The sequence below is a fragment of the Papilio xuthus genome, unplaced genomic scaffold (assembly GCF_000836235.2).
Source record: "Papilio xuthus unplaced genomic scaffold, Pxut_1.1 DF826115.1, whole genome shotgun sequence".
NCBI classification, from domain to species: Eukaryota; Metazoa; Arthropoda; class Insecta; order Lepidoptera; family Papilionidae; genus Papilio; species Papilio xuthus.
In genome coordinates, this window is record NW_013532534.1 from 904,298 (window position 1) to 923,731 (window position 19,434).

Consider the following 19,434-nt stretch of genomic DNA (forward strand, 5'->3'; position numbering starts at 1 on the left):
AGTGACAATGGTCAGCGGAGCGCATATCCGTGTGTCGCTGAGCCGGGCCGCAGTTTACATTCATTTGCTATGTTTTGAAGATGATACAACTAACATTTACGTTTGTTCATAATGTTGGTAATGATATTTATATGACTATTTCTTTGTTTAAATATTTCGTATTAATATTTCTATATCGTGCCTATGAAAGATTAGATAAATTAGAAACACCTTACATGAATTTTCAATTGGTCCAAATTAATAAGAAATTATATAAGAGACTTCTGTGTTGTACATAATCATAAGATTTTGTCGTAACAATACATAGTGGCTGTAAACATGTTTAGTAAATGCTGTGCATGATGACCCGAGGAGGTAACTAGTTTGTATGTGAGGTCGCGGAGCTAAGTGCGGTCTGCCCCTGGACCGTCCGAGTACTTAACCTAATATTGGGTAATTGCGTTACACGGAGGGAAATTAATTCACTGCCTCTCCGACTCCGTAGGCTAAGGCGATGCATTGATAGTGCTTTGTAGCCGAACTGCGTGCACGTACGTGTAACAATATTAACATTAAAGGTGACATTATCAACAGTGTTAATCATATATTAATTTTAATCAACAATGTTAATTAAGTTTCATACTAATTTAAGCTAGTTAGTATGAACTAATATAGTTTATTATTACGTCATTATAGCAATTGTATATTGAGAGATTTCTGGTATTGTATATGGCTTTTAATCACGGTTTTAAGGTCTAGCATATGGTTTTTCTAACTTCGTGTTTGCTGTTCAAGATATGTTGTAGTTCAAGAAGCCTTCAGACTTCATCTCTAATTTGTTTCATGAATACAGATCTGACAATTATATAATATTATGATTTGAATATAAATTATTTTTACGGTGTGAGCAATAAGGGTTACATTATCTAAAAGGACCTCATTTGGAGTTAATAATGGAGTCAACACATAGGTTTAAGTGTATTTAAACTCGAAGTTATATAATTGTTATTTATCATTAATTTATTCATTAAATATAATTTACACATTTCTTTTATATAATTTATTAACATTTCTAGTGTTATTTTAATGATCTGAACCAGGTTTGTACGCAGAATTCCATATATCAGCAAAGCAAACGCTGGAGTGGAATCGGTAGAACATAATAAGTGGTAGAGATATATGTCCGAGTATACTCCATAGTATTTTACCATAGAATTCATATCTTTCGTCCAAACTATCTGGTGATTTGTAAGAGAATGAGTAGTGTAGCCACATTGCTACGTTAGCGATGATCATAAACATCATGAGCTCTCGTCCCGGCTTCGTTCTTCGCAGCTTTCTGCTATTACTGCAGCGACGAAGACCGTCTACTAACAAGAATGTCTGTATGATCACTTGTACCACCTGGAAGAATATTTACTTAATAAATAGTCAGACTAGACCTAATTGACTTTAAAAAGAAAATGACACCAATCTATGCGAACGTCGAAAGCATAGTTAGGAATAAGTTAATTGAAAATTTCTAAAGTTTCGCACTTTTATAAACCCAAAAATACAGAGTTGGAAACAAAAATTCTTCATACTATTTTGTGGATTAATAAACTTACCATAACTACGAAATCGATGGATTTGATAATGTTTTCTACTGACACTGTAGCAGCCAGTGACAGCACGGATTCTAGGAAGAAAGCTGGCAGACATATGAAAAGTAGGACATCGTCTAGCAAGGAGATTGGATGTTCGTTTATATCAAGCTTGATCGTTTGATTATAAGCTATGACTGCGGCGAACAGCATTATCACGTGCAGGCCCAGCTTCGTGCAGTTGTTAAGGAGGTAACCCACTTCCAGGAAATTACTGTAATATAATTTTTTGTTGTGAAAAAATGTTCGCTTTTTCTGATATTAGTATAAATAGGCCTTTTACTTTTTTTTGTTAAGTTGTAAGTTTAAACAAAAATAGAATATTAATTAAAAAGATACTTACTCGCCAACACTACTGAAGACGAACCCAATAATGAGCATTCCCAAAACAATAACAATTATTATTAAGCCGACAAAAAGCCCTCGGTTCGAAGCATGGCAGTCCGCATAAATAACCATATTGCTAGTGTAATCGTTCTCTTCACTTGCAGTTGGTATTCTGGAAAAGAAACATTGGTTAATATGCAAAAATACACAATCATATAGTAGAGTTAATTAAGATACTAACTTGCATACTGAATAGTTTTCGCCTAAGCTTGAATTTGATTCACTTTTGTCTCCATCTGCGTTCTCACAGTGACCAATGTTACTCCAAATTATATAGTATACAGCAACTAAAATGTAAAATCAACAATTTGATTGTGCCATTAATATTCAGATTTTGAAAAAAGAACACAAAGTAACTTATATTATTAAATATTATGTGCAATTGGAAAGTAAATAATAAAACTATATAATTACCTATAAGAATATTGAATTCAACACTAAATGGGTACAGATATGGAGATACACTTTCAAATACAGAGGATATAGCACCGGATCCCTGGCAATGTTCGTTGTACAGATTACTGATATCGAAAATTCGACTTTCTGCTGATGTAAACACTGAAAAAAAATGATTTATTAGTTCTTATTAGAGCTTTTCGTTACAATAGAAAAAGGTATTGTTTAAAAAACGTTTAGAAACCTGGATCTAAATTAATTTCGACTTCATAGCCGTTCGTTCTATTTCCATATTTAGAATTCGCATAAAGTGTCAACGCCAACACAGTCTCTCGAACAATGGTCGCAATCCAAAAACATAGACTGCTTCCAATCATATGCATAAAACCAAAATGCGCCAAACCCTGTAAAAATTGAAATATATATTGCAACATAGCACTAGGAAGCAAGCAATAAATTAGCGTAACGATGATAAGTTCTCTCACCTGCCCTCGCAAAATGATCACGTTGGAATATTTAAAAATAAAATATAGTTGAACGAAAGAAAATAATGGATTCACGACGTCAAGAACTAATCGCAATACGTCTACGCAGTCTTGATTGTTAATGTTGTCGTCAAGATAATAGTTTATTTGTAAAGTGATCAGCAGAACGGAATGTACAAGATGTCCGAGAGCGAAACCTGCAAGTTTTACATTCAATATTAAAAATCATATACAAAGAAATACAGAAAAACGTCAACGTGGTGAAGGAGTTTAATGTTTATACATTCCAAAGTTGTCCACATAATAAGTGACTACTAGATAAGATATTCAGAAACTACGGCAAAGTAAATTTTAGTAATGATAAGAAATGTATCAGTTCGTTGTTTCTAAATCAAGAATTAAAAAAAACAATAAGAGTTTACCGGCAGCTCCCAATTTAAGGTAAAAGCTACCCGAATGCCGGCCCTGGCTGAAGCAATAGTCATGTTTCAGTGTCACGAGCAACGCAGATGGTATTTTCAGTGATCTGTAACTATCGGGCGTGCGGTCCCCTGCTATAATTGGCCCGAACTCTTCCTACAATAAAAAAAGGTTACAAAAACACTAAAAAATCTAATGTACTCGTATTATTCCTCCAAGCTTAATTATTTTACAATCAATACTTACTTCTCGTTTCCTATAATATTCAGATAGTTTCTCTTCATGAATCTCTTTAGCTTTTTGATTCTTTAGTGCGTTTCCTTTGTATCTACCAATATCAAATAGTAAATACATTACGTACAAGAATCCAACACCAGTTAAAACTAATGAGTATATCTGAAAAGAATATTTAATAAAAAATTATGTTGAAAATAAGTAAACCAACTTTTTTACATATTTATTGATATAAGTGGTCATTGTTCCAAATTTAAAAATAATTTATTTAAGTTCGAACTTTATAAGGGTTCTTTATCGGAGACCAAAACTCTATAAGCAAATAATTGTAAAAAAAAAATGTATTTTTTTTCATGCCGTTCATCTCTACCATATTTTTAACTGGATCAAATTTCACATTCATCTATTCGCTTTCTTTAAAAAAGGGTACAAATATTTTGTTTCACGTATTAATAAAAAGAAAATATTTATAAGTCCCTAGGACTTCTGGTTAGTGACGACTTAGCAACTGTGGATGCGGTGGTTAGTATTAAAAGATATTAATTTTACCGTAGCTAAATGCATATCCACAAAAGGATCAGCGAGGTTGAAAATAACACCCAATGTCACCAGCAGTATAGCGTACATACCGCTCAATATTAATGTCATATATTTCCTGGAATAAAAAAAGAAAAATCAAAAGTAATAATATAACAATTAAGTTATGTAAAGGCATAGACGAAGCTGTTTGGTAATATTTTTTTTTTATAACATAAGGGGGCAAACGAGCAGCGGGAACACCGAGGTGTTCAACGACGCCCATGGACATCAGCAATACCAGAGGAACCGCAGATGCGTTGCCGGCCTTTGAGGTGGTGATATTTTAATTTAGGCAAGGAAATTAGCTACGTATCTTTCTCTTATTACTTCTTTGAATACCTCGAAATATATGTTTGGTGTTTGGCGTTTCCCTATCTTGTTGACTTTATTTGTCGTTCTATCTGAGTTAATTCTTTCGATAAACCTTTACTGTTGAGAACCTCGTAAATTATGAAGTCTTAAGTTTTAATTTTTATACTTACAATGTAAGTCGTTTATTATCTTCTGGGCTGGTGGGAGGAGGTGCGTGGGTGTCCACCGAGCGTAGGGACTGCGCGTCCATGGTGGCCACGGAGCGTTTTCTAGGAGTTGTGCCACCGCGCACGTCATTAAGCGTGTTGTATACACGAAGGCTATCTTAAAATATACAAAGAGTTTATCAATACAACTCGAATGTATTACCTTGGATTGAGGACGTTAATATTTTTTATGTTTTTATCCCAGGATGCTAGTAATAGATGTCCAAATAGCAGAAGGATATTAGATTTTACAATATTAGAATATATTTTGTACGTATTATGATAACAATTTTATACAGGGTTGCTGCCATTGTCCTTGTCCATCATGTTTTTAAAAGATATTTTTTACTGAAGACTTCAAATGAATTTTAACTGTAAATGGTTCATACTACTTACAATAATTACTTTTTAATTGATTATATCTGTATATTTTAATAAAACTTATTTATATTACTTTTTAGTTTAATACTTACTTAAAGATTTGGCATCTCCATTATTACGTATATTGCCATTATATAACACTGGACTAGCACTATTTCGATCTCCTGGAAATTTACGTAAAATAATTAAGCGATAAGACAGTTGAAGAACGCGATTTAGATTACTACCAAGGACGGACAGCGATTAATATCATATTTCTCTTTTAATTCATGAATTACAAAATATTATTAATTAAAATTTTATTTATTAATTTTAACTTTGTATTACATGACATTTGTGAGTATTAATAATGTTTATCGAAATTTATTACCCTAGGAAAGCGAACAGTTTATATTATGTTTATGTTGTTTTGTGTAAATGTGTAATTCATAAATATATCAATATTACCTATTGGCGTTCCTAAAATCGAATCATCATCTCTCTTACTGGTTGAATCCTGTAAACATATAAATAACAAATGAAAGTTAGGAACATATTTTTTAATAATTCAGACGATCTAAAATGGAGCTAAAATCTCTCTCCGACGAAAGCCGTATAAAATCGGATTAATAACTTCATTAGTTACTTGTTTCTCTCGATCGACGCCGCCCGGTATTTCACAATAATCCCATTACGCTGTTTCACGTTCCTATGCTACAAATTTTGGGCTAGCGTTCACAGAAAAATATGCATAATTACTGTGAAACTGGCATATCACACAATGAATAGTTTGTTCAAATATATCACCTATCAAAAGAACTCAAGGTTCAGAATTGCTCGCTGTGATTGTGCGAGTAGGATTTTTTGGAATATTCAGAGTTATATGCATCACAAAACACCTGACAGTGACGACATTGAAGGTAAAACTAAACAACTTTGCTTTCGATTTAAGTTAAAAAGTGATTACACAGTGTAGTTTTTGTATTTTGGAACTGATAGTTAAGAAGATTTACAATGTTGCCTTCTATTCCTTATTGTAAGTACATACTGTTTTGATTCTCAGTCAAGCATGTATTTGTTCTAGGTTTTAAAGCTTCATGCTTTAAAAACTAGAACAAATACGTAAATATATTTGCATGTAGATGTTTTAGTAAATCATTGATTTTAGAACTAGATTTTAGATATTCGATAATACTTAACGTATTTATATTTCGACAAGAAAATCAAATTACAAATATCGTGTAATTCCCCGCTCTTATCGCATTCGGGCGACACCAATAAATATTTCTATTAGCTTGGTAAAGCGGTGAGTTAGCAGTCAACGTATGGGAATATAAAAATAAAGAGATCGAATTTTCATTAGGTGAGGCGTTGGGGCGGCACGGCTGTCGGTATTTACAGGAGGTGGACGGGCGCGCGAGGGGGTGAGGGTGGCTCGCGGCCGGCTGGACTCAAAAGGTTTACAGTTGGCTGCGCGAGAGTGACCCGCCTCACAAACAGGCCCCATGTCCACTCGCTACTATGGAACTGTACTGCCCTTAACTACATAGCTTTTTGTCATTTTATTTTTGTAACAAGAGATTTAAAATTCTGTTCACTGTTTAGTACAAAATGGCTAAATATTAGGAGGAAAATAATTTAATAACTTAACACCAAGATTAGTAAAACGTGCCATTTCGTGTGTACAGATTGCACTCATATATTTTCTCAATGATGGACATTTTGAAGATGAAATGAAGTATCACAGAGTTAAAATACAAACAAATCTAATAATATTTTTAGACTAGTTTAATTCAGTATCATAGTGACGATAACAGTAGTTGGCCTTGATAAATCATAACCTTATAGACCGATTAATCTACGATTAATCAAGAAATAACTTATCACACTGATAATTTGAAATGTAAATGAACGGAAGTAATAGTTCATAGCAATCTTAACTATTATTGTATTTCCTAAAACCACTATTACAGTTTCATAAGTTAGTAGATAAAATTAAAGTTTTATTAAATAAATTAATCTATTCAATTTAGTCGTATCCACATGTTTCGAATGCAAAAATCATTACAACCCATTGCGCCCATATATACGAATTCGTTGTTTAAACTACGGTCGGAGCTTAAAATAAATTTACTTTGAAAGCTTGGCAAAACAGCTTGTCACAAATATTATTGGTGGGCTTTTAAAAACTTAAAGTTTCTCTTGCACTAAGGAGATCAGGTTATGATTCTGAGATAGTATTTAAGTAATAATTGTAATAAACAAAAAATGTCAATAAATTCCAAAGAAAAAAATAAATTTACAAAGGGTTGAGACTGGTGTACAGTTGTTTCGACAATGAAAACTTACAGCTAGAAACATCTTAATCAGCACTTTGTGTTCAGAGTAATAATTAATCCTAAAAAAAATTACTAACATTTCTTTCGCGACCTAGTCCGGAAAACCTTTCAGTCTCCGAGAGTGCGATCTGAGTTGAATGGCAAATTCGAATTTAGTTTATAGCCCGGGTCACACGGCACACAGTTCAACCGGCCTATGACATCGCATGTGTTTATAGGAAGGTTTTGATCGAGATTTTTCTATTTATCGTTTTGCAATTAGGTCTTAGGTGTCGGATTAAGTAGAGTGGTATAGCCATGTTAACAGAGTTGTGCTATTCTCGTCTCTTCTTGCCTACACAAATATACGCGTATATTTATAGCAGAGATATAGCCAAGTTTAATCTGAACATGTTGAAAGATGATGAACTGAACATTAATAGTTCTTTAAGACATTTTATCATTACCTTTTAAATTATTCTCTTACGGTACAAACGTAATTTATCTTATAAAAGATTAGTTATTACGTGTATAGATTATCATTACGTGGATTTATTGATAACCTAATCATGATTTATTTGGTTTAGATGATAATTTCTTAATGTTCATTTTTCGCAAATTATTTATCATGTAAACGTAATTAATTCGATTTCTATGATAAACAATATTAGTTTCATGGAAAATATAATAAAAGTTAAATCATGTGATCATTATATGTGTTTTTATGTATTATATAATACATAAAATCGAGCGACAATAGCCTAATGGTCTGGTAGATAACCATGTCCTAGCACAAGCTTCCAGCTTATTTGGAATGGTAACAACTAATGTGTGAAAATATTTATGAAACTTGTTTTTTTATTTGTAAACTTAACTGTTATGTAATATTGTGTGTGTCTCATGTGTCAAATTATTGTTATTATTATTATCGCGTCAATTTTTGAACGCTGGCTAATTATTAGATACTAATTTTGTATTTAAATCCACCCTATTTTTTAAATATGGATGAGACTACAAAAATTATGAAATATATTAATTACCTATTATTAAAAGAAAATTAAAATCAAAATCATTTGCCAAAAATTAACCAACCGTACTGCGTGTATATCAGTGGTTAATTGTAATTGTGTCGATATGCTATTAATAAAAATATTACTTATATTTTCCTTTTAAATTAGTAAAACATTACATGAAAGCATTTCCTAAAATAAGTCAATATTGATATGATGCGTGATAAGAGCTTTGTGTAAATCCTTTTGTGTGCAAATTATAACAGCAATAAAATAATTTACTTATCAAACTATGTTGATGCAGGGAAATGCCCGCAATAGTATTATTAGAATATCTTATCACACTTTTACTAAAATTCTGCGTTCATACTACGATATTAATATAATTTACCATTCCTAGCATATTAAGTTGTAGTAACAGGATACAAGACTTTTCTCTCCAATAGTCCAATGGTCAAACAATTTTATTGATTAGTAATCGTTGAATCATGATTGGTATTATGACTTGCGCAGAATGAAAAAATGGAATTCGATTTTTAAGGAAAAATATTGCAAACCGTAATATTTCAAACATTTTATACAAAAGTGCAGCGAATAAAATTACTTATAAATATATCTGTTTTTCCAAACCGTATTACCATATAAATAAGCTTGTTTAAATAAAGGAAACAAACCTTTTCTTTTCCTTAATTCAGTCGACATAGTAAGTTACCCCATTATTCCATTGCTACATGTCAGTAAAATATGTTACGCCAGACAAATGTGTCATTAAAAATAAGATGGATAGCTGACTAAACAGCAGTTAATAATTTTTCTTCTTATGTAAGGTGTTGGGTAACAAAGGCTAATCCCAGACAGTGTAATTTTTATCTACATTGATATTAACTAATTCCTTTATGATAAATCTATAATCTCTGTTACTGTTTATTATTAAATCAAAAAAGAATTCAAACCAAATGATATCTAACTCGTAAATTTACGTTCAGCCGTTTAGACTACAGGTCACAACTAAATTGGTATACAAAATATTTTTATATTGCTATGTCGGACAAAAAGAAATGAAACCGCATCCTCTACAAATATATTTACATGATTTCAATATCATTAGAATGATAATAAGCTGCTTCTAGATAATAGTTTACATGATTTCTTCTTGAAATATTGAAGACGACTTTCCATGTTATTTTAAAGTGTTCTTGTTTTGAAGTTGAACATACATGTTAAATGTAACTATGAGTGTGATTATGTCACTAACACTTGTAATAAGTGCTACTTCTATTTATAAGGATTTATTTTAAAGAAACTGTAATAATTTGAATATATTGCGTAAAATAGACTGCGTACTAAATTTCAAATTAATACATTTTTATTTTGATTGACATGTTATGTTCTCGAAATGCAAAGTACTTGTAAGTTATTTTTCTAAGACTAATAGGATGATAAAGGAGTTATAAAAAGTTGTAGTTTTTTCCATTGTAACCTTCTAACAGCTTCAGAAATTTTGAAGATTTATCTAGATAACTCTAGAGCCAGACGGTAAACCTGTAGCTTACTTTAGTTAAATATAAAACAGTTTTCTCAATACAGTCAGTTGGGTCATTTGATATTTAAAACGGAGATGTGAAGCAATGATAAATGAGACCGTGTCATAGACTTACAGTGCGCTCTAGGTCGGGTGCGTACATGACGCTACGGGGCGGGCGGCGGCGTGCGGCCCTTGCTGCGGTCGCCGTCAGCAGGCTGCCCGACACCGGGCCCGGTGTCGACATCGTCCGCCGCCTGTCACCACCGTCATCTTCATTTGTAACACCGTTTAGTGTTTTGTTTACTACCTAAAGTAGAAAATAATATAATCAGCGACATACTAAAGTAAGAAATACACAAAGTCTGTATGCGTATGAGCTTTTAGTCTCCAAAAATGATGCATGTAGGTCAAAATTCGACCTATAATCTCAGTGTGATTGTAATATACGAAATATTGTGTAGTATCAGTGGTTATAGTAGTGTTAGATCGTATTTCAATATGTTTTTGATATTCATTTATGGAAAAGACTTTGTTGTTTTATTAAATTTTACACTGTCTGGTTTGAGAATGTAATGTTTTTTTTAAAAAACCCTCCAAGACGAGGCACAAGCAGAAGTAGCTCGTCAACTTAACTTCAATTCCCCACGGGAAATGCGTATTTCTAACGTATATATATGAGATACTTTTTTATCATAATCAATAAGAAAGACGATGTAACATGTAACTGTAAGCTATAATACAGTTATATGAAGTAAAAAATGTTTGTTCTTCTATATATAATTTTAATATAATACAGTACTTTTCAATGTCAAAATTGAAATTTACATAAAACTTACCCCGGGATCTTTTCCACCGTCAATAGTACTTTCGTCAATGTCTTCTAAATTTTGAAGCGATGTTTCCGAATGAGATTTTTTATCACCTAATTTCTTTCTATTCACTATTTCATCCATCACTTGTTTGTGAGCCACTTGTGGGTCTGCCATTTTACAATAAAACTAGTTACAATCAAAAAACAAGTGATTTGTAAAAATATAATTTCCTTTATTTCAATGCAACGAAATAAAATAACGCCATTTTAATTTATTAACACGGTAAACAGTTTCTTTGTACGACACAAAGTGCGATTTGTTGCTTGCAAATGTGATATTAAAAAAATAATTATTGTTATCTGTAATCATTTTATATCGAACGAGACATATCTATAATACGGTAATTATCGTAATCAATTCGTCACTTCTTCCTGTGTTTACTAAATTTTTAACATAACCGTGAATTTGTGGAGGCAGGTTCACTCTCTATCATTTTTGGGATCTACGGCCATAAGAAGTTTAATAACAATTGTATTTTTGTATTTGAGTCGTAAGTTTTTTAATTTTATGTCAATGCATTTTAATTAAAAAACAACAGCCAAAGTTATCTGATAGTATGTCGCTATCGTACTTAGACATCTTCATCCTCGATAAGGTAACTGGATGGCGCACAAAGATTTTATTAACCTTCTGACGCTCCATAAAGGACGTTTGTTAGTGGTTATATAGAAATTTCTTTTTTTTATATCATAAGGTGGCAAACGAGCAAGCGGCTACATGAAATCGCTGAAATAGCGAAGTGACCGTTGCCCATAGACATACGCAATAGAAGAGAGAGAAGAGGTGCATAGAAAGAAAATATGTATCCTCTTATCCGGAAAGTCCACTTCCACTTCCCATCCTTTCCTTATAAAAAAGGGTGGGAAGAGAAAGAGGACTAAATTAGACCTTCGGGACGCACATTCATCAGACGAAACGCGGAATTGCTTCCACTTCAAGCGTTTCTTCTGTGTGGTCGTGGTATTTCACCGGGCGAGCCAGGCCAATTCGAGCGAAGTTGGTAAAGCGGTCTCTACCGCTTTTAACTTATCTATGGGTTAGTTAAAATTTATTTTAGTAGAAAACGAAGTTAGCTAGATTTAGGCATCAGTAATAAATATCTATTATACCTTTGCTGTTCTTACTGAAACTTAGAAATTCTAAAGTTTTGCATGATTACTTTAATAAAACTTACACACACATACAATAACTGAAACACCTAAAAAATAACTTGATCTCAAATAAAATGGCAGGTTTATAACGATTGTAATAACATGTCAAAGTATAAATTGTGTCTGAAGAATTAAAAAATCTGAGTTAACTAATGCGTTGCCATGGACACAAACTTTTAAACATTTTAATAACGTTGATCATTTTATAACACTATGTGATTGAAATGAATTTAAAACTGGAGTGAGAATTGATGTCAGCTATAAAACTTATCTAATTGATCCCAATAATATCTGTAGATAAAATAAAAAAAATGCAATAACGGATTTAATTCGCAAGTAGGTATTCTAATTTTAGTGCTCAAGGCAATAAAAGTTTATTAGCATTTCTATATTTACACGGTCAAATTGTGTTTTGTTTTTACGATATTGAAAAATAGCGTAGACGAATCGATATCGATATGAAGTAAAAAATTTTAACCGTAGTTTATTAAATCTTAAATTATGTCGCGTTCAGTTTACATGCAATAAAATAATATTCCAATTCGCGAAACAATAGCTTGTAAATAAATTCAAACAATATTTTTAAATACTTTAAAAGTCAATAAAACGAGCAGTTTAAACATTTGTTATCGGCCGTTACATTTTTTCATTATTTTATCCATTCAAGTGAGTTAAAAACAGCTTGCAGCAAAACATTTGTTGTGAATTTTTAAACAAATAAAAATTGCTGTTCATAAAACAAATTTTTGTGCACCTTACTTTAATTTTGATATTGTTAAAATTAAACGACAAATGTCATGTTTCATAACATCAAAAGTAAAGTATTATATCGATTACTAAGTACATTTGAATATATTATAAATTTTTGAACAATTTAATTTCAACTGATAATATTGCCGCTATAAGTTTCACTTAAGAATGAAAACAAATACGTAGAAACTGCATTACAATACCATGATAAAATATTGTTTTCTGTCCTGTAAATAAAGACTTCACAAACAGAATAAATATTACGCAGTGAATGGTTTTGGGCATCCGTGTTGAAAAATTAAAATGATAAGTCGCTGTCATTATCCAAGGACCACGTTGTTTTATTTAGATACATAATATTTATCACATTCTAGAAGTTCATTTGTTTAATTATGTCTAAACTTTTAATTTTATCTTAAATATAAAAATCAGCAAACTTGTGGATGTATTAAGTTTTTACTTATTCATCCTAATACAATATGTATCGAGTGTAGAAATACAGACGCTGGACCGAAGAAATTTAACCGACAGTCCGTTAATCTAAGTTATTACGCAAAAAATACAACTTCAAAAAAGAAAATCATTTTAATAACATACTTCATCAAAATAAAAACTATTCGTTCAAAATCTTGCTCAACTCTTCCTTCAATTCCAATGTAAATTCGGAAACGGGGAATGCTAATTCTTGTACAATAGATGTCGAAGATTTCTCTTTAACAACGAAGTCTGAAGGAACAACGAACAACTGTTTCTTTTCCCCAGACTGGTCTAGAGACTCGAGGTAAGGCGGCATGGGTAAGTGAGGTCTCTGTTTCAACCAGTTGTAGAATGTCTTTGTTGAACTGAAAATATATATAAACAGGTTAACGAATAATAAGATACAAGAAATTAGATCAATGCAAACCAAGTTTTGCTTATTGGAATTTATATAATAACTTTAAATATGTAAGCCATACTTACGTCAAATGTTGTATTTCGGACCATACACATGACATAGTTTTTAAGTCATCGGGAATCTGAACATTTTGCCAGATCTTCTTGGTGTTGTTCTTTGGAGGAATGTGTTTCATATGTTGCGGTAGACAGGTTGCGAAGGCGGTCGTGTGCGCCGGACTGCTCTCCGCAATTATATCTGACATTATCTGCCTCTTCAATGCTTTAGGACATGAAGCCTTGACACAGAGAATTACAATGTTATTATAAATTTGTAGATTGTTAGGAATGAATCTATGGAATTGCTCATTGCGTCAAATGTGATGTCTAATTTATAAAATGCATTTATCGTTAATATTACCTTTGGAACTCCCACGTAATCAGCAATACTTTGATTAACACAAGGAAGAATTTTAGGATCAAGTACCAATCCTCTGGATGCATGCTCGTCGAACCACACCTGTAAAATATTTGTAATAACATTTTAAGAAAACATCGGTAAAATTTTATTAAACCACTAGCTGTCGCCCGCGACTTCGTCCGGGCGCAATTAAAAAACATGAGTAGCCTATGTGTTCTTCCAGACAATGTTCTACATCTGGACTACATTTCACTAAGATCTGTTGATCCGTTCTGGAGATACCTTCAAACATCCATCCATATATCCAAAAATTCGCATTTATAATACTAGTATGAATTTAAAAAAATACCTGAAATAGATCTTCGATGTCTTCTGGACGTTTGATTTCACTTTTATACTCTCCCGTGCCCAAGTTAGACCACCATTCATAAAATTCAGTGGCGATCTAAAAATGAAATAAAATCTTAATATTACTTCTAAGCTAAAAGAAAAAATTACACTTGAGATTACTGTAACTATTGTATAGTTCATTTAGTGCATTAAAATAAATCATGCGGTACCTTCTTCGTGGCAATCTCAGCCTTTTTATTAAATTGATCAGAGGCCGATACCTCAAAGCCCTTTTGCTTGAACTTTGAGTTCCACTTAATCATGTCAGCTTCACTTTCGTTGCAGTATAAGAACTGGAAATGGGGATTTCTTACTTTCATCGGAATATTCCTGCAAATACATTTAGGTCGTGTTTTTTAAACAATCATGATATTTAAAATAATCAACTTTTGAGTTTATTGGTTATCAAAGATCAAATAACACTCACTCATCAATTTCGCTCGGATGTACTCTTAAATCTTCATCAGTTTCGGGAAGTGTTTCCTCTGTAGATGCTTGTGAACTAAAATCCTTAGATTTTACCCTCATTTTTGAAGCAAACTTTGGAAATAGCCTCGTTGTTGATTTGGAGGTGGTCTTTAAGAGTTTTGATGTTTTGCTCCTGATAGATGATTTGGATCGTATTTTTTTATACTCAGACGTCCTATGAGAGGTCTCGGTCCAATGGTCCGACTGCTCCTTCGGATATCCCTCGCTAAGTGATCGTTGGACATCGATTACAGAAAAGGTAATTCGGCTGCGAGGTGGAGCCTGTTGCTGTGGAACAGTAATTAGACAAAATATACAGCTGCCATATTGTCTACTTTAGGACATTACCAAGATTACAATAAAGACTCATTTGAAAATTAAAAAAAAATATTTTAAGTCTAAATTTTGTATGATTTTTAAAAGAATAATTAATAGCGTAATTTACTGAATTTCAAACTCTTACTTCCAAATTAGTAGTTGATTTTTCGAGAAACTGTTCAGAAGGTAAAGGAGTGACGTCGTCTTCCGGTGGTTCATATTTCTTGGATTCCGATGGTAAATTAAATATCTTTGTTATCCTATGGAATATTACTGGATCCAGTAAATCACGAACCACATTGTATTGTGATTCCCAAAACTGAAATAACAAAACGTAAATAACATAGATAAAATATATTTAACAGTGTAATTAATTCTTGCTCTTATTTATTTATTCCTGACTTATCCTGATATTTATATATTATATACCCTCTTTCTATGTTATTCTGTCCTGTCCCACTGGGTTGCCTGGAAGAGATCGCTTGTAGCGATAAGGCCGCTCTTGCTTTGTAAATTAGTTAATTATCATTTTTTATGTATTATGATAGCATTGAGAGTTAATAAATAAATAAGTTGCTTGTAACTTTTATGGGTTATAGGCATCATAGTTAGTCCATACAGAAACAAATTATTATAACCATAAAGCACTACATTTTTTTTATTCTACAGCTGTACTTCTAATACAACATTCCAAGAATCTGATGCTAAACCATAAAGTGATATGAAAAGTTCCTTTACTTATAGTGGATTATATAATTCTGTTAACAACACTTATATTGTCTCGTCTTTTATTTTTAACCGTGACCTTTTAACTTATTTTTGATGCCCTATTGCTTTGTACTTTAAACTCAATGTCTCTCAGAGTTGTTAAGTGGTTACTGACGTCTGTTAGTCCGTAATTGTCCCTTAGTGAATATTACCTGTTCATCTTTGTAAGATGCTTCTAAATTTCGTATAACATTCTTCCAATGCATTTTGACGGAGGCTTCATTTTGCTCATATCGGGATGGCTTTATAGCTTTAAGAGTTTTAGGCTTGTCCCAATTTTTGACGAGAGGTCTTTTACCACAAGACATTGTGTACTGTACTAGAAATCACAAGTGTATAATGTATATTTATTCTTCTTTGACACCATTATGTAAATGATATACAAATTGCTTTCTGTCACAATGATGACGTTTTTAGTTCTTTCAATTTTGATATTTTTTTTATTTGTTGAGAAAAAGTGTAAGTTTTTGGAAGTGTTTAATTATCAGACATATAATTTTCGATTACAATTATACTTACCTATCAAGTGTAACTTTTATAATAAAGAAAAATATACATGTTAGTTATTTTGAAAAATGTGAAAGACGCCATCTATTAGGCGCTTTGGCAACTATGATAAAATTCATTTTATTTATTTCTTCTTCTTACAAGGTTAAAAGCGGCGCTAGTGCTCGAAATGTAATATAGATGGCGTTTTAATTGTTTTAATGTTTTCAGCACATAGGATTCATGAGAAGTCAGTGCGTGTATATATTCATAACAGTGAAAAACTGATTTACATCAATAGTCCAGATTAATAATAGAAATTAAATAAAATATTTTCTAGAAATATTTTAATATATTATAGAAGTATTATAATAAAAAGAACTGTAAATATCTAATTGGTATCAGCTAGTTGTGATAATCTACGACGTAGGTGGTCAATAGGCGCTGGGGCATTGTTATGTGTTGTAGGAGATGCGTGGTGCTGCAACTCCATGGTAAGCCTGGCATTGAGCACGGCTGGGTCGAACATGCCCAGACTGTTCAAGTAAGGCGCTCTCCTATGCTCGGGATGTTGGATCATCCAACGGCAGTATTCTCTTACGCTCCTGTTGAAAATACAATAATTCTTTTTGTAAACAATTTGAAGTTGAAGCATGATATAATTATAAGAAAGCCGTTGAAACTTGATTAAATTTACCTTATATTTGTGATCCCTTCCCATACAGTTTTTAATGAGACTAGATCTTTGGGAACATGTTTAGCAGATCGCCACTGGTTTTTGGTGTCATTCTTGGGTGTTCGCCATTGTTCCCCTCTAGGAAGACTTCGTCCGAAAGCTGTTAATCGATCTGGACGCTTTTCTATTTTAATATCTTTAGTTATTTCTCGGGCTAACGCAGCATTGCGGGATAACTGGAAGAAATTAAATTGAATGAAAATTAAAAAAAATTACGCGTTCCTACGTATTTCCTAAATGACCCGCTTTCGCTACCAAGTTCAGTGTCAGAATGATTAGTGAGGAGACATAAACGTCGAAATTATAGTAAGGCTAGTGTTGCGTCAGTACACCGGCACAGTGTCGGATTTCCTTATAGTATTAAGGTTGAAAGACAAAGCATATTTTTTTTATGTTTTTATACTATTTAATATTAAGAAAAAACTTTTTTGTTATATATTACGTATGCTATCGATAGTAAGTATGCCACAATATTTATGACAAACCTCTATATTTCCTGTAACTTCTGCAATTTTGTTGATGACAGTGGGCATTTCTTTTGGCACAACTTGAAGACTACGAGCAACATGTGTGTCAAATTCTACCTGCCAAATAGAAAAGAATAAAATATATTTTAATCTTAATTTACGAGTATTACACCCACCTTAAACTTATACTTACTTGAAATAACTCTTTTATAGACTTAGGTGTAAAGAGCTGTGATTGCTGGTCACCCCCTAAAGCCCGCATATAATCGCAAAAATCCTGTGTTATCTGAAAAAATATCCATATATTTTAACAAATAATAAACAATAAATTTCAATACAACTTTTTACTCAATAAGTACCGATAAAATTAAAATCATGTATCTTGCTCTAAAATGTACGGTATATTTGTATTAACCCTTATTGTGGCAAGATTTCTTTTTTGGAGAAAAGCAAAAAACAAAGTTAAAAAAAACTTGGTTAAAAATTATTTTACAGTGATTGTATATTTTTATAAAGTTGTATGTATGGTATACTATACAAAATGAACATAATGGTTAATTATTCCAATTTTTTTTATTACTTGTGAATTAATACCAACAAACCCTTTCCGTGAGATCGTTCGCGCGTTTTATAAGACTTTTTTCCTCTTCTCTTTCTGGTCGAAGAAACCTGGTGTTCCAAGTTATTTGTTCCCGTTCTGGTTTATCTAAGAATTGTCGATGTATATTTGTTCTATCTGCTTCATCATCACTATAAGTAAAAACCAAATATTAATTACTGTTAACTATATGCTCCATATTAATTGCAATAATTTATCCACTGGTACTTTAGATTTTGCAGTATTTTGAAATTCTAGTCCAAACTTTAACTACAGCACAGTCTCTTAATGGGAACTGAAAAAACCTTTCTCCTTAATAGGGAATTTCTTTAATTTCATTGATTTTACCTGCTACAAATTTCAACATCGGTATCTGATTCTAAGTCTCGTTCAATTATAATTGATTTTCGTTTTGAAAACAATGGCTCTTTTTTCATTTTTGAAGTCTGCTGTTCTGTAAACGATTTAATTATACGGTTATCATGAGGCTAATATAGCATAGCTAGGTCAGACTAGGTTTGTCTTACGTGTTTTGGATGTAATTTTGTCATTCGATTCTTGAACCATTTCATAATCTAGAATCGCACAAACTCTTTCACACAGGTCACTTGATAATTCTCTTGATAGGTCTTTTAATTCGTAAGCGTTCAGCTGAAACAGTTCAATTTGTAATTTATAATAGATTAAGAAAATGTTTAGATAGATAATTTGGCATCAAAACTTACCTGATCTTTGTCTTTATCCAACTCTGCTATAACATTTTTCCAATACATCTTATTACGTCGTATAGCTTCTGATTTTTCATATTTAGAACATTTTACATTAATTTTACTTGAATTCATTTTTTAACTTTGTATAACGTTACAAAAAATAAAATAGTGCATGACAAACTAAAAGCTTTGTAAAAATAAAAAAGTGCAAAGTAACGTTATCAACCTCCAGTCACGTAAAAACTAGTTTCAATTGAATTCTTAATAATCTCATATAATTTTTTGAGCTGATCAGTATTAGTGGATGTGGCTATTGATTTAATAAAACTTACTGTTGCCCAGGAGACTGTTGTAACGGCATATCTATACTAATTACGCATTGATTTAAAACTAGGTGGTTGTCGGTAGAACGTTTTTCTTCATATTTTTAAGTCATCAGACGGAACGTCATTTTGTTACTGTTTGTACGAAATATGGATTGTAAATTGTTCTCAGATTTGGTCCCAGTTATAATTTCAAGGAAAAGTGATATTTTGAAAAGGATAAAGCTGTTTAATTAATTTTAAAATAAT

At 32.0% G+C, this 19,434-nt stretch overlaps 3 protein-coding genes across 3 annotated transcripts; all 3 read right to left on the minus strand.

Annotated features, from left to right (window-relative positions):
• Positions 1-1,013: 1,013 nt before the first annotated feature.
• Positions 1,014-11,017, minus strand: LOC106123428 (otopetrin-2). Its single transcript, XM_013319744.1, has 15 exons — positions 10,691-11,017; positions 9,988-10,161; positions 5,470-5,518; positions 5,115-5,186; positions 4,606-4,759; positions 4,094-4,199; positions 3,557-3,706; positions 3,313-3,466; positions 2,891-3,087; positions 2,650-2,809; positions 2,424-2,567; positions 2,191-2,296; positions 1,966-2,121; positions 1,587-1,836; positions 1,014-1,383 (listed from the first exon to the last, which is right to left on the minus strand). The coding sequence occupies exons 1-15, from the start codon at positions 10,838-10,840 to the stop codon at positions 1,063-1,065; spliced, it is 2,343 nt and encodes a 780-aa protein (XP_013175198.1). The 5' UTR covers positions 10,841-11,017; the 3' UTR covers positions 1,014-1,062.
• Positions 11,018-13,197: 2,180 nt separating this feature from the next.
• Positions 13,198-16,255, minus strand: LOC106123430 (uncharacterized). Its single transcript, XM_013319750.1, has 8 exons — positions 16,018-16,255; positions 15,243-15,416; positions 14,739-15,067; positions 14,482-14,641; positions 14,271-14,366; positions 13,922-14,020; positions 13,588-13,799; positions 13,198-13,469 (listed from the first exon to the last, which is right to left on the minus strand). The coding sequence occupies exons 1-8, from the start codon at positions 16,171-16,173 to the stop codon at positions 13,241-13,243; spliced, it is 1,455 nt and encodes a 484-aa protein (XP_013175204.1). The 5' UTR covers positions 16,174-16,255; the 3' UTR covers positions 13,198-13,240.
• Positions 16,256-16,740: 485 nt separating this feature from the next.
• Positions 16,741-19,414, minus strand: LOC106123431 (uncharacterized). The gene is made up of 8 exons (XM_013319751.1): positions 18,878-19,414; positions 18,680-18,803; positions 18,501-18,606; positions 18,157-18,304; positions 17,748-17,840; positions 17,573-17,671; positions 17,049-17,263; positions 16,741-16,956 (listed from the first exon to the last, which is right to left on the minus strand). The coding sequence occupies exons 1-8, from the start codon at positions 18,992-18,994 to the stop codon at positions 16,743-16,745; spliced, it is 1,116 nt and encodes a 371-aa protein (XP_013175205.1). The 5' UTR covers positions 18,995-19,414; the 3' UTR covers positions 16,741-16,742.
• Positions 19,415-19,434: the final 20 nt, after the last annotated feature.